Source organism: Cornus florida, unplaced genomic scaffold (assembly GCF_030987335.1).
Source record: "Cornus florida cultivar Cherokee Brave unplaced genomic scaffold, ASM3098733v1 CherokeeBrave_3.0.0_Hap2_Chr01, whole genome shotgun sequence".
Lineage (NCBI taxonomy): Eukaryota > Viridiplantae > Streptophyta > Magnoliopsida > Cornales > Cornaceae > Cornus > Cornus florida.
In genome coordinates, this window is record NW_026775571.1 from 102379080 (window position 1) to 102394947 (window position 15868).

A 15868-nucleotide genomic window follows, 5' to 3' on the forward strand; every position below is an offset into this window, starting at 1 on the left:
GGGGCAGTTGAGGAGGCCAGAAGTGATATGGGCCGGATATGACCCGCGAACATGGCATCCGGTCCGAGCAGCTGGGTCCAGCCCATAAAGAAATACTGCCATATGGGCCGAATGCGAATAGCCCATCGAAGATGACCAAAGCCCACAGAGTAACGGGCCCAGATCTAGCAACCCATTAATGTTTGTAAATACCTATAAATATGAGAAGTAAGGGGGAGAGAGATTCATTTTGTTGAAGTGTAAGAATTCTAGAGAGAGAAAATGGAAATGAATTCCTTGCATCTTCAGTGTGAAAATTATAAATTTGTAAGAACACTAGGATGATATATAGATAACGAATTGCATGTATGAACCAAAACAAAAAATAATTATTTAAGTTAAATGCAACACAATAATCTACCTGACTTGATTAACATACCATTTATAATCACCAGCTTCAAAGATTTTTGATTCATATTTCTCTATATCAGCATCAGAAAGTTTCTTGGACAAAAAAGAGAATGACTTTATTTTAAGTGTGTAACCTGTTGATGGAGCAGCTCTTTTCCATCTTATAACTTCAGTGAAATCTTGATAAACAATCCAATAAAAAGTTAGGAAAATGTTGATTATAAGAAGAGAGACATATCTCTACTTTTCTATTAGAACAAAAGGATTGACTAATTTAGTAAAATTGATGACATATAGGCTCCGTTTGTTTCGACGTAAAATATTTTTCTCGAAAAAGATTTTTTTTTTTGTTTTTAGGTAAAATATTTTTTTATTTTTATATTTTTGGTGTTTCAAAAAGGTTGAGGTTGATGTCGAGGTTGAGACATGTAAGATAACTTGTTGAAAATTGATGAGTAAGTTGTTATTGTTAGATTTTAATATTTTTTTCTTCGTAAATATTTCATGACAACCAAACATCATAAAGTAAAAAAAAAAATATTTTTTAAAAAATATTTTATATCGAAACAAACAAAGGTAAGGCTAATTTTAAGTGATATTTAATCCAATGAATGCATTCTGTTCCAATGAAGATATATCCAACAACCTTCACAATTCTCAAATTAAGTAAAAACAATTGAACACTATTATCAAAGCTTCATTAAAGGACGAATATATTAGTTAAAAATTGAAAGTTAAACCAATATTTTCATAATTTAACAATTCATATCTCATTAGATATGTTAGGTCCATTCTTTTCAGCCAAAAAATTGTGTGAGGAGGGGCACAACCTTTCACAAAAAAATATTATTAAAAAATTTTAAACTATCATAATAAAGAAAAAAACTTTAGCATTCATTGATACTTTCACTGAATCCAAATCTCTATGAATAAAAAAAAAAAATTATACAAATTTAGAAAAATTTCAATAATTGATTTGACTCAAAAGAAACTTGATTGCAAAATTTTGAACCGTAATGAGAGATATGCCCTAAAAGCTACAAGAAACGATATAAGTTCATAAAATATGGCCGGCCCTCGGTGAAACATCCACCCTCACTTTCTAGAAAGGTAGGTTCATAGCCGAACCCTAAATTAACAAATACAGTACTATAAATCACAGTTTGGACAAATTGAACCTCTGAAGTCCCTTGGGCCCATTACCCTCCTGATTGGACCAGGCGGCCCAGATCAGTGACTTATATTCCCACGACCTGCCAAACAAGGATACTGAGGTTAGTAAACCTGTAGACCAAAACCATATTAGCATTACTGGGCCATATCGATTAATTGACTTTTATGGACCAAATTAGTTGGCCTCCTCGTATGTAGAGAAATTTGTTTATGTCTCATATTAGTTATTCACTATTTTATTTTAGGATATCTAATTTGACAAGTCAAAGTAAAAAAAGTATTATTTTTTTATAATTATTGGAGGTTGTGTTCGATTGTATGAAATTAGAATTGATAAAATTTGAAAAAAACAATTAAGAACAAAATTTTTTTCAAATATCGCCAATTCTAATTCAAGGCTCTAATTACACGTGAAACTTAAAAAGAGAACATGATAATTTTAAAAAGGAAGTTCCTTCTGATGGGTAATGAACCCAATGAAAAGCTGACACGTGTCTAAAAAATTTAATATTTAAAAACAGATCAGATCCATTTTTATCGGCTAATCAATTAAAAGTTAAAACCCATCTGAAAAAAATCCTCCCTCAACATCCATCCCAAAAAAACCATAATGCCCCTCCCCACCCTCCGCCACCACTCACTATTCACTAATAACACCACTCCGTCTATATAGAAATAGAGAGAGAGGTGAAAATAAGTCAAAAGGTAAAATATTAAACTACCCGATTGAAGATTAAACAAGCAATTGAAGGGGCGATGAGAGAGAAAGTTGAAGGACGACAACAACAACACAACCATGAAAAAAAGAGGGGATTTTGGTTAACCATGGAGAGAGAGGAGAGAGGGGATTTTTCAGATGGGTTGACTTGAGATCCGGTTAAAAAAGGGTTGGATTTCAGTATTAATCTCTGTTTAATGATATTTTAAATTTGAAACAGGTGTCTTTTATTTAATTGATCCACATCACCCATTAGAAGTAACCTTCTTCTTATGAGGCACGAGGCAATGCATCAATAACTTTTTAAATTCAAGGAAAAAAAAGTTTTTAAAATTTCTATTAAGGTTGAGAATTTTAATAGGTATTATCAAAATGTTATTAGTGTAGTAAATAAGTTATATGATCATTTACTAAAAATTTATAATATTTTCTTAAAATTACAAAGTGTCTCTTGAAAATTATTAAGGTGCTCTTGAGATTTATTTTATCCATTAAATTATTGAAGGTGTAAATGTTCTTGATGCACATTCACTTACCCAAATGCACTGTGGACACCCCCTTCTTTTAGATGGATTGGCAGGTCATGATTGGGCTTAGTGAATCCTGCTACTTGGGCCTCTTTTCTATTCTAGATTTCGGTCAAACATTTTCGTTCACTTCAAACAGTGAACAATTATGTTTAGTGAATCCTGCTACTTGGGCCTCTTTTCTACTTGGGCTTAGTGAATATGCATAATTATGTTTTGAAACATGTCTCGCTTTGTACACTGATTGTCATAATTCTTCCTCTATCAGTACTTTTAACTCATCTTATATCTGCTCATTAGAAGTCAAAAAATTCTTCGATTAATCGTCATCATCATCTTTGCCAAATCCATAAGAAAATTCATTGCTTAATCCGATCACAGAAGAAAAATAATCTAGCCACACACAGTATAAACAGACAAGCATCTTGTAACTAGTACATATTGTAGATGGATCGATCTAATTAATCTGATACAACATACCATTTACATACTGTTTTATCCACCAAAAACTAGCTTTAAATGTGCTTTCTCCATTGACGAGTAACCTCTAACAGTGAAGTTCTAGCATCATGGAGGAGGAAAGCTACCACAGCCTGCATCAGTGGGCAAAATGATCAATCCATTAGCAAGAAATACAATGACTGCTTTTTTATTTATTACTATATATATATTTTTTTATGACAACTTTGATTTAGGTTAAGGATATTGATAACCTTAAACACGACATTTACCACCAACAGCACACACTAGGAAACAACATTGGTGAGAAAACACCTTTAAACCTCATTGAACACATCTAGTTACTCTCTCCACTACTGAAGATCCATCAGGTTTTAGTGGTTTGGTCAAAAAATTAAGCCAAAGATGCAATTGGTAACTCTAAAAAGCATAATTAAACAATAAATAATGTAAGATGCTTACTTTCATGCTTCAACTCCATTCAAGATCTGCGAGAATTGCGCACATGATTAGCTAGGAACCGAAGTCTGATCTTCTTGAGTGCTGCTAGAACATTACCCATATTGAACCTTTCCTGAGGTGATTCTGAAGAGCAATTCAGAGCTAATTCCATGATGGACGACACACACTGCACCTTTGTAGTGAAATCTTCATCCTCTGGCGTTAGCAAGTTGGAATCTATAACCTGAATTATTGCATTAGGTAATGACTCCTTTACCCAACCCCTGAGGCTCAGATCTCCAGCAAATAAATCATCAGTGGGTTTCCTTCTTGTAAATGTTTCCATTAACATAATGCCATAACTGTAAACATCACACCTTGTGGATACTAATCCTTCCATTCCATATTCTACATCGATCCAACAATACAACTCATCAGAAAAATTAATATACAGGCTAGGAAATTATAATTTAATAGAAACTAGAATTTAAATTTTGTTTGTGAGAAAAGAATATAAAAACTTCACCTGGTGCAATATACCCAAATGTAGCTAGAGTCTTGGTTAGAGCAGTGCTCTCCCCATCGCATAAGAACTTCCCAACTCCAAAATCACTCACATGTGCAACCATATCTTCATCTAGAAGGACATTGCTTGGCTTCAAATCACAATGAACAATAGAGGTTGAATACCCACTGTGAAGATAGTCGATTGCACATGCCACATCTATCATTACATCTAACCTCTGTGAGATATCTAAGAAGTAGTTGTAAGAATACAACCACTTTTCAAGGCTCCCATTAGGCATGTACTGAAGTATCAAGGCTTTGAAATCAAGGTTAGAACAACTGCTAATGACCTTAGTGAGATTCCTATGTCGGATGTTGCGCAATATTTCACATTCTGTGTCGAAACTCTTAAAAGCACCTTGTAGCTGTAGATTGAATACCTTTACGGCCAAAATAGTTCCATCAATTAGTGTACCTTTATAAACTGAACCGAAACTTCCGATACCAAGCAAGTTGCTTTCTCTAAACTCATCAGTTGCTTGTAGAAGTTCATGGTATGTAATTCTTTCTTTTTCAGTTGCAAGTATTGGAACAGTTTGAATTGGAGTTTTGTTTTTCTTCCGAAATCTCAAATATACAAACGCAACTGTCAACACAAGAAGTATCAATGCAATTGGCAACATGATATACACGGCGAGACGCACTCTTTTTATCCTTGATCTGTGAAGAGGACTAGTATCACATGGCAACACTTGGAACTAAGGGGCACCACACAGAGCTTCATTCAACATAAAGGATTGATTTGTGAAGTTTGCAAATGGTCCTCTAGTGGGAATTTCTCCTCTTAGTCTATTGAAAGATACATTAAAATATTTAAGATATCTGAGTGTCTCTAACGACCGGGGAATCACACCTGAAAGGTTGTTATGAGATAGATCCAAGGATTCCAAGCCTACCATGCTTCGAAATATGTCAGGAATAGGTCCTTGTAGCCTATTATTTGCCAAAGAAAAATAGGTTAAATCTTGCAAGCCGCCAATTGTGCTAGGGATGTTACCTGTGAATTGATTCATTGATAGATCAATTTGGGTAGCGACCTTTAAACTTCCAATCTCCGAGGGTAGATATCCACTTAAAAAATTAGAGGACGAGCTTAAGATCAAAAGATTTTTGAGGTTCCAAAGGGTTGCAGGTATGGTGGAAGTTAATCTGTTGGAATCTAGAAACAGATAGATTAGCGAAGTAACATTCCCTAAGCATGCCGGCACTGGACCAAACAACCCATTTCCACTCAAACCCAATTCACCCAGGTTCAGTAAATGGCAGAGGTCCAATGGAATGGATCCCTGTATTCTGTTGTCATCAAGATACAACCGTTGGAGCTTCCCTAACTCTTTGATCGTTGTTGGTATAAGCCCAGTCAATTCATTCTCGTATAGGTACAAGAATACCAAGTTGCTTAAATTACCAATCCCTGTCGGAATATTGCCCTTAATTCCACTACTGGTTGCCTCAAAATACTGAAGAGAAGTGGAGAAATTCCCAATGGAAATTGGAAATTTGCCATTTAAAGGATTTTTACCTAACCACAAATTTTTTAAATGCCTGCAGTTTGTCAAAGAAGTGAGGAAGCTCAACTCTGGAGATGAAGAGTCACTGCCGAGATTGTTTTCTGACAGGTACAGGTTTTTTAGGCGGCCTAATTTACCAAGAGAGTGAGGAATTGAACCAGTGAACATGTTTTCGGAAAGGGCTAAAGTAATGAGATTGGAAGCATTTGAAATAGAATGAGGAATAACTCCGGTGAGGTTATTTTCCTGAAGAATAAGTCGTTGAAGGTTGGGTAGTGAATGGCCTATATTTGATGGAAGATTGCCAGAAAGATGATTATTCAAAAGTGAGAACTGAGTTCGTAGTGTTGAGATGTTGAAGATTGCTGCTGGAATGGGGCCTGTTAAGTAATTGAAATGTAATAATAATTGCTCTAACTTAAGGTCACCAATCTCTTTTGGTATTCCACCTGCCAAAATGTAAATAATAAAGACAAAATATTGAAGTTAGAAAAATGAGAGAAGTGGTTTTCGCAACTTACAACTTAAGGCCGTACAACAACAAAAGGAGAATAGAGTATTACCTATGGATAAACCACTTTCTACAACTAATTCTTTTGTTATAGTCAATATTTGTGATTAGTCAATCACGACATTTTATTCCTTTGTCAAATTAGCAAACTTTTTGAGTGGCTTTTATTAAGGTATACGTGTTCTTTTTATATTTGCATAGTATAATTATACAATTTTGAAGGTATAACTGTGAATTAAACAACTTGCAGATCTAATATTTTTAATAAATTTAGCACTCAAACTGAAAAAATAGCCTATAGGTTTTTACTTTATAACTTCAATACTAATTTTTCTTGAATTTTCAGAGTGTAAGTTTCAATTTCATCATTCAACACCTTAGTTAAGAATTCATACGCTACATACTCAAGAACACAAGGAGAATCATGATTTACCATCCATGAGAAAAAGAAAAGGAAGAAAATAAAACAAAAGAAAAGAAAAAAAAAAAAAAAAGAAAAAGGAAAAGGACAATGTTTAGTGCAACTTTGTAACATCAGCCAAAATAAAAGAGGATGAGATTGTACCTGTCAAGCTATTGTTGCCAAGATTAAGCTGTTTCAATGAAGTGATATTAGAGAAAGAAGAAGGTATGAGGCCAGTGAAGTGGTTTTGCACCATATTTAACTTTTCAAGACTATGAAGGTTACCTATCTCCCGCGGAATTTCACCTACAATGAAAATTTCATTAGTATGATATTAGAAATAAACTATTTGGATACGTAGTTACGTACACGGTACAAGTATAGTTTATTTTATTGAAAATAACAAATAATTTCGACTTAAGAAAAATGAAAATATAAACATTACTATATTACCAGTAAGTTTTGTAACTTAATGATCTAATGGTATCTCCTCTACCTTTTTAAATTGGATGTTCCGACTTCTGCTCAAGTTCTATTAGAGGCAAATGCGGGTGTATGAGTTTGAAATATAAATGTATAATTACATTTTTGGTTATAACTCCTAGCCGAAAATTTGGCATTTTTCTTTGGATGTTATTATTTCAAATCTATAATAAGTATTACTGTAATAAATACGGTGGTGCTATTTAAACCGAAGTAACAAACTCGCTTATTTCATTGAACCTACCTGGCTGTTTAAGTGGCAAATAACGCATGGGTCCGTATTGAGATATAAGAACACATCAGCCTATACAGTTGTCCGTGTTTTTGTTTTTGGCTGGGTACTGTAGCATTTTTTTAGGAAAGAAACTCGAAACACCAATTAGGTTTTTTTTAACATGTTTCTGCACTGTAGCAACGGTACTGTAGCTATGAACAGTACCCCTAAAATCGATGACCTTTTAAAACCAGCCGTTATATAACGATTAATATTCTGAATTAGAAATTATTTTCAATTCTTGAATGACTTTAAAAAAAAATTTTCTCACCAAATATGTTTTGAATTTTACATTTCTTTTATTAGAATAACTCCATATTCTCAAACATGACTTTAGATACCAGAAAGCTCTCCTAAACAATTCAGGAAGAAGAAAAAAAAAAAGGCCTCTTAAACAAGACCTAGTCTATAAGAACCGATCCTTCCAAACAATCACACAGACACACCACTAATTGAAACAAAAAAAAAACAGTATCATACCTTTCAAGTAGTTAACACCAAGAAACAACTCCTTAAGCATAGTTAAGTTGCAAATCTCCGGGGGAATGGGGCCAGTGAACCTACTCATTTCCAGCGACAAAAATTGAAGCCCTGAGCATTTATGCATAGTTGATGGAATTTGGCCATTCAACTCACTAAATGAAAGATTAAGGCGTTCAAGTTTTGGAAGATGGTTGCACATATCCATTGGAAGATTCCCAGATAGGCTATTCATTGAGAAATCAATATTTTGCAGTGAGGAGATGTTGAAGATTGTTGATGGAATGGAGCCTGTAAGAATATAATTAATTATTTCCCATCTATAAAATATTTCTTTATTCCGCAGGTATGGTTAAATGATTTATATTAAATTTTTTTTTTTTTTAAAAAAAAAAGGCTCAAATAGCTCAAAACAAACGTCTTCTGGTAGGGAATTTTATATTTTATTATAAATTATAAAACACAATAGAAAAGAGAATTTATCATTTAATAAAATGTCATCTAGAGACTATATGTACAACATGAACATGAATATAAAAAACAAATAACAAGAAGATAACATGTACATATTATCGTAAAATGAATAAATATATACATGACATTTAGCATATAGAAGCATGAACTTAAAATTTACAATTAACATGACTTACAATTTAATTATATCATGGAAAGAACACTAGCATAATTTCAATACGTAAAATAAAGAACTCATAAATAAAATATTTATAATTGAGAAAGAAAAAATGGTTTGTGAGGTTAAGAGGCATGATAGGCATTGTCCTAAAGTCGATACTTCATACCGGTTCCATTATACAATCAAAGAGTTCGCAGATGGTGTTCCCTCGTGCACATTCCAAGAAAGACTAAGTAACCAATTTGCTACTGGTTGCCCATAAACACAAAAAGTAATTTATACAAGAGTAAAATGCAAAAATAAAAAACACTCAATATATATAAAATGTATAATTACCACCCATACTTTTTATTTTGTGCATATAAATCCCTCAGCTGTCAACAATTGGAGCAAAATGCACCACGATGATCAATTTTGACCAAAATTTTTAACCCCAAAATGCCCTCACATCTGATGTAAGCAAGGTAAAGTCTCTCTCCTCCCCCCCTCTCTTCTCTCTCTCAAATTACGGGAAATCCATTTCCAGCCGTCCATCACTGGAGCCAACAACGCAAACACTGTTTCACAAAACCAAACCAAACCAAACCGTACAGCTTGGATTGGCTGATGGTTTAACAGATTCATGTGCACCCCTAATAATTTCAATTTTAATTATCTTCCCTAATTCCTTTATCTTAGCAAACAAATGGAACAATAATGGTAAACGCAATCCATATCCTCTGCAAATCAGATTCAAAAAGAATTAATTTCAATCAAAATACCCACTTTACAAGACCATGAGAAAGACCCTTCCCTACAGCATTAATGCAAGTTGAGCTGTATTTGTATGTCCATATATAAAAACAGTAAGATTTATCAAATATATATGCATAAACCTTAGTAACCGATGAAATTGAAGAAGACACGCACACCTGACAGCGTGCGACGATGTCTAAATGTTTGGCCAAGACATCGACAAGCTTACCTTTGCCTTCGTCGCCCCCACTTGCCTTTTTCCTTATTTGTATAAATTAAAAATATAGGGGGTTTTATTAATATAGTATGAAATAATTGCATATTATATACAAAAGCAATAGTTCCTTTGCACTTTTAGGAGTTGACAAATAATCCGTAAATTCGAGTTGACCCAGTCAGATTCGTGCGTAATCAAATCGGATTGTTACATTCACGGATTGGATCATGAATTGGGCTATTAAAAATCTGATCTGATCCATAAGTCCGATCCAATTTGTGAAATATATATATATATATATATATATATATATATATATTCGAATAATATATTAGTTAATGATAATTTAATGAATTATAGTGATGTATTAGTTAATAATTATTTAAATATATGAATTAATATAAATAAATTAAAATTTTATGGTTAAAAGACAAATAAATAATATTAATAAAAATAAAAATAATAATAACGGATAATTTAGATAAAATTCAATTCGTGGATTTAATCTGATCCGATCCGTTATTACACAAATTCGATTGATAGGATAACGAATCGATGACGGATTAAGATTTACCCAATTCGTTAAGTACATATAGAATTAAAATTGACTACTAATCCGATCCGATTAGTAGCCACCCCTACTTTACCTTATATATAAATATTATATATAATGAAAAGTATAGTACCAACAAAGTGATTTTTTTGAGAAAGGTTTTATTCATCAAACACAACAGAGATATGGAGGAGATATAATAGTCACGTGTCAGCTAAGAACGCCTCTCTTATATAGACTAAGTTGTTTTAGCTCTTTCAACATATATAGTATTTAAATAAATTGAATTTATTATAATAAAATATTCATAACATGTCTCCTTATTAAAACAAACGTAAGCTCTATCTAAATATCTATCTATGTATAGGGGCAAAGATTGGGAAAGATGGTACCTGTAAAACCGTTGTTAGCAAGAAGCAAGTGCTCAAGCTGGGATAATGCAATCAACCATGACGGAAGCCCTCCATTGAAGTTGTTGGACTTCAAATTCATGAGTTTCAATCGTCTCAAATTTACTAACTCTTTTGGTAGATGACCACTGAAACGATTGCCACTTATGTCAAGTGACACCAAAAATGAAAGGTTACCCAGGTGGGGAGGGATGGTGCCTTGAAGAGCCATGTTCGAAATATTCAAGGCTCTGACTCTCTGGTGGCGAGCACCACATTTGACTCCGGCCCAATCACAAACCGAGGTTGCTGCCGACCAGTTCTTAGCCAAGATGTCATGAGGGTCGGATTTTATGTTGGCTTTCAAGGCAAAAAGAGCAGATTGATCAGTGGTGATGTTGATCAGAGTCTTAGCTGTGCAAGTCATATGATAGTGCACCACTAACACTGCAATAGAAAAGAGGAAGCGAGTTTTCTCCATGGGGGGTATCAATTTAATTATGAGAACTCAATGTAAGAAACAGTGCATGCTAGACTTATAAATAATGAAATCATGTTCAGTTTTGTCAAATCAAAGAAATGTTCAGATTTGAGTCAAGCTCAAGTCAAGCCCAATATTAAAGAAATTCCAATTAAAAACATCCCATAAACTTTCATCCATCATTACTTTTTTGCTTATACGTTATTTACTTGCTAGAAGATAATAAATTAATTATTTAATAACACCACATACAGCAGTACAGCAACCGAAAAAAGCACAATATAGATTGATGTAGCTGCTTAATTCAGTTTCCATTTTTGAGATGATAACAAAATTTACTATCCATTCATATATCATTAGTTTTCGCTTATACTTTGTTTACTTGCTAGAAGATAAGAAATTAATTATTATTTAGGGTTAATTTAATTAAATTGCAAGATTCGGTTCATCTCCATTTTCAGAAAAAAATTTAGTGTCCCACCTACGATGTAGTACTTCTAGCTAATAAAGGCTACCAATTTCCTTTGATAAAAATGAAAATAACGCCCAAGTCTTTTGGCTCGGTAAGATGCATTTTATTGATTCTTGGAGAGTATGGGTTCGAAATTCGACACAACTCCCTAATATTTACCCTTCAAAACAAAAAATATATATATAATATTGTCAAATTCTTTACCCAATGACACAATCACTCACACTTGTAATCATGCCACACCAGTTGTTATTATACATTTTTCTACATTTCACACTTGTAATCACGCCACACCCGGTTGTTGTTATACATTTTTCTACATTTGTCCATTTTGGCTTCGATTAATTGAGGAGACCTTGACCCGTGTCTTTAAAATTTTAAAAGACGTTGAGCACTTTGTGAGACAAGACCATGACATCCACTAAAATCATGTGGAGTAAGTAAAGTCTCTTCTCCTTACACAAAGTCATGACCATTCATTCCATTTCAATCTTTATGAATCACGTTTTCCAATTTGAATAGACAGTCCGTCGGCAAACACCTTCTTGACTTGTACTACTATCTTATTTTCCATTTAACTTCATCTAACACTATTTTTTCCTTAAGATGTCCTGAACTTTGAAGCACTTAGGTTTGTGCGGATGTAAAATATGTTTCAGAATTTTTCTTTTATGTTATTTTAGTGTTTATTTATTGTAAAATATTTATTAAAAAAAATATTAAAATTAAAAATTACCTAAAAAATAAATTTCCCAACTGTAGGTTGGGTCTATCAAATCGAAGCACGTTATATGAAGGTGCGGTTAGGATGCTTGCTCTTTGGTTGGCTTTTGTTTGGGCCGTATTGTGGATCTTGTCTTATTTTATGTAATAGTCGTTGCAAGGGATGCAACTTGGGCTGGCCCAACCCAGTCCAACCTCAACCCGGCTTCAGGTTGGGTTGGCCCGAGGTAACTCGAATTCGGGTTTCAACCCATGAAATCCAACCCAAATTTTTTCGGGTTGGTCAAGTTGTTTGGGGCAACCTCTTTCTTTTTCTTTTTTTTTCAATGGGTTGGGTAGGCCCTCTCTCTCTCTATCTCTCCACACTAATACCATACGGCCCGTTGGGTTGCTGACTGGGCTCTCCAGGACTGTTTTGCGGGCCAGTCCATTTTTCTTTTTCTATTCTGTACATTATTATTTTTCCTGATTGTACAATTATCTGAATTTTCTAAAAAGAAAAGAAAATTGTGCATTTGCAAAATAACATTGTCTAGTACATTATTTTTTAGCATTGATGCGGTGTTGGGATTTCAATTTTGTTTACGATGAAAGGATTTGAAAAAATTTGAATGCTTTATAAAAGAAAAACAAAATTGTCTGGAAAGGATGGAATTCAAAATGAAAATGGATTTAAGAAATTAAATGTGAACTATTTTAACCATTTTTCGTGGTGGTACAAGTGGCTTGAAGCTTGAAGTTCCCAACAATTCTTCTTGCTTTGACAGAATCAGCATATGAGTTTCTCACGGACGACGGTGATGATCTGCTTGAGCACATCGTTTTCCATGCAGATCCAGAAATGTAAAGGCCGGAAGTTTGGGTTAATCAGTTGGGGAATGAGGGAAGTCATTGAGGGTGGGAAATTCCATGAAGATCCAGAAATGTAGAAGCTCACTTTTGTGTTTAAATCAAGATGGGAGTTCAGAATTTGCTCAGTTGAAGAGAGGCAATGTAGGGGACCCAAAAAGCACCAATTGTCAAACCAGAAATTGGTGTTCATGACGTTCCCAATTTCTACTTTGACAAAAAGGTTTAATAGCATGAAGTAGCATGTAAAACGATGAACAATACTTCCCCCCTTACTTAGGATTCGCGAAAGTAAAAGATCTAGACATTGGCAATTAATTGCACCTTCTAAAGATAGCACCATCAATTGTCACACGAAATCTTTACGTGCTCATTGAGTGTGTCTAATTACTGTCTCAATCTGCTCACCTTCATGGAATTCAATATTCGAAATTACTGAAGGTCCACTTGGATTGGAATATCTTGTTGAAATTAAAACCAAGGATGCTCTTTGTAACTTGGAAAAGAAAAAACAGAATTAGCATAGATTGATAATTTCATGAATCAACTTACAACTTTTGATTAATTGAAGTTTGATCTTCTTGAGTGCAAATACAGCATCTTTCATGTTGGTCCTCTCCCGGGGTAATTCTGCAGAGCATTTCAAAGCCAACTCCATGATGGATGATACACACTGCACCTTTGCAGTGTAATGCTGTTCCTCTGGCCTTATCAAGTTGGAATCTACAACATGAATTATTGCATCGGGCAGTGACTGATTTACCCAACCCCTGAGGCTCAAATCTCCAACAAATAAATCATCTGTGGGTTTTCTTCTTGTACATGTTTCCATCAACATAATACCATAACGGTAAACATCATACCTTGTTGATACTAATCCTTTTGATCCGTACTCTACATCCAGCATAATAATTAGTTAAACAAATTAACATGTGATGAAAGTGAAATTTTAAGAAACTAAATTGAAATCGTGTTATGATAAATAATAATAATAAAAAATACTAGAACTAACATTTGAACAAAAGTTGAACGCTAAAAGCCTCACCTGGTGCAATATACTCAAATGTGGGTAGAGTCCTGGTTACTGCAATGCTATCCCCTACTTCTAGGAACTTTTCGATACCAAAATCACTCACGTGTGCAACCATATCTTCATCTAGTAGGACATTGCTGGGTTTGAGGTCACAGTGAACTATGCATGTTGAGCAATCATGGTGGAGATTGTCCAATGCACAAGCCACATCTATCATTATGTCTAATCTTTGCATGATATCCAACAAGTAATTGTGTGAATACAACTACTTTTCAAGACTCCCATTAGGCATGTACTAGAGTATCAAGGCCCTGAAATCAAGGTTAGAACAGCTGCTAATTACTTTGGTGAGATTCCGGTGACGAATGTTGCATAATATTTCACATTATGTGTCAAAACTCTTGAAAGTAGTTTCTTGTTGCAAATTGAATACCTTTGCAGCGTAAACAGTTCCATCTGTTAGTGTACCGTTGTAAACTGAACCAAAACTCTCTATTCCAAGTAAATTGTTTTCGCTAAACCTTTCTGTTGCTCGGACAAGTTCATGGTATGTAATTCTTTCATGTGTAACTGTGGCTATGAATTCATTGAATTGGAATTTTATTTCTCTTCCTTCGGATTCTTAGGCACATAAATAGAATTGTTGAGGCAAGAATTAGTGTACCTTTGATTTATGAAGAGAATTATTACCACATGGCTGGACTTGGAAACATGGACAACCACACAATGCTTCATTGGACAAAAAATATTGACTTTTGAAATTTACAAAAGGTCCACCGGTTGGAATTTCTCCTCTTAGTCTATTGAAAGACGCATTGAAAAATTTAAGATCCAAGAGTTTCTCCAACAACTTGGGAATTTTTTTTTTTTTTGGATGGTAAAGCAAACACACATACATACACTTTTTTTGCCCACGCCGAGGCTCGAACCCCTCCCCTCTTCTTCTAAGATGAGGAGGTTATACCATTGGGCCAAAGGCCCTTTGGTATTCCAAGCTTACTTTGTTTCCAAAACAATTGTGCCGGACCGTTCTTGTGTGATTGTTTTTCTTCTTGATTGTTTCCGCGCATATATATATATATATATATATTCCATTATTTTCACAACAGAAATAACACTGCAACATTAAAAAATAGCACAAATTAGAGGCTACTTTTTCTGATGAACTATACTTTGGCTTGAGATTTATAGGTGAGGAATCAGGAGTCACATAGTTTATAATGAGCAAGGGTTTACTTAATTTCAAAATCTTCCTTCTTGCATATTCAATTTAGACAATTTTTATCACACAAAACTGCACCCGTTCATGCATACCTATACACATATTTCTCTTTCAAACCTAACACTTCAAATCATATACGTTGAACTAGAATAGAATGATCTAATATTAAGTAGAATAATGCTTTCATATGAATATCAAATGAGAAATTCATTTTAATTATCAAAACAGAAATGTTTAAAGAACTGTATAAGCTCAAATGGAAAATCAAAATTTTACAAATTTATTGCTTCCTTAGACCCTTGAAATTTTTTGATCTTCTTCAGAGTAGCTAGGACATCATTCATGTTGATCGTTTCATCAAGTGATTCTGCACCATGACTATGTTTTTTATTTATTAATTTATTTAATTTCTGTCATCTTTGATTTAGGTCAAGGATATTGACGACGTTAAACAAGACATTTGCCACCAATAGCAGACGCAAGGAAACAACAATGGTGAGCTTACACCTTTGATTCTCTACATTACTAAAGGTCCATAGGTTTTGGATTTTTTGTCATAAAGTTAGCCAAAGATGCCATTGGTAATTCTAAAATCATAATTAAACAAGAAATAATGTAAGATG

General features: G+C 33.9%; 2 protein-coding genes across 2 annotated transcripts; both read right to left on the bottom strand.

The window, feature by feature from the left end:
* Positions 1-3145: 3145 nt before the first annotated feature.
* LOC132310080 (probable LRR receptor-like serine/threonine-protein kinase At3g47570) lies at positions 3146-5035 on the bottom strand. Its single transcript, XM_059808318.1, has 3 exons — positions 4235-5035; positions 3730-4116; positions 3146-3401 (listed from the first exon to the last, which is right to left on the bottom strand). The coding sequence occupies exons 1-2, from the start codon at positions 4896-4898 to the stop codon at positions 3749-3751; spliced, it is 1032 nt and encodes a 343-aa protein (XP_059664301.1). The 5' UTR covers positions 4899-5035; the 3' UTR covers positions 3146-3401; positions 3730-3748.
* Positions 4974-11090, bottom strand: LOC132310068 (probable LRR receptor-like serine/threonine-protein kinase At3g47570). Its single transcript, XM_059808312.1, has 4 exons — positions 10469-11090; positions 7938-8228; positions 6863-7006; positions 4974-6235 (listed from the first exon to the last, which is right to left on the bottom strand). The coding sequence occupies exons 1-4, from the start codon at positions 10944-10946 to the stop codon at positions 4974-4976; spliced, it is 2175 nt and encodes a 724-aa protein (XP_059664295.1). The 5' UTR covers positions 10947-11090.
* Between the last annotated feature and the right edge of the window lie 4778 nt (positions 11091-15868).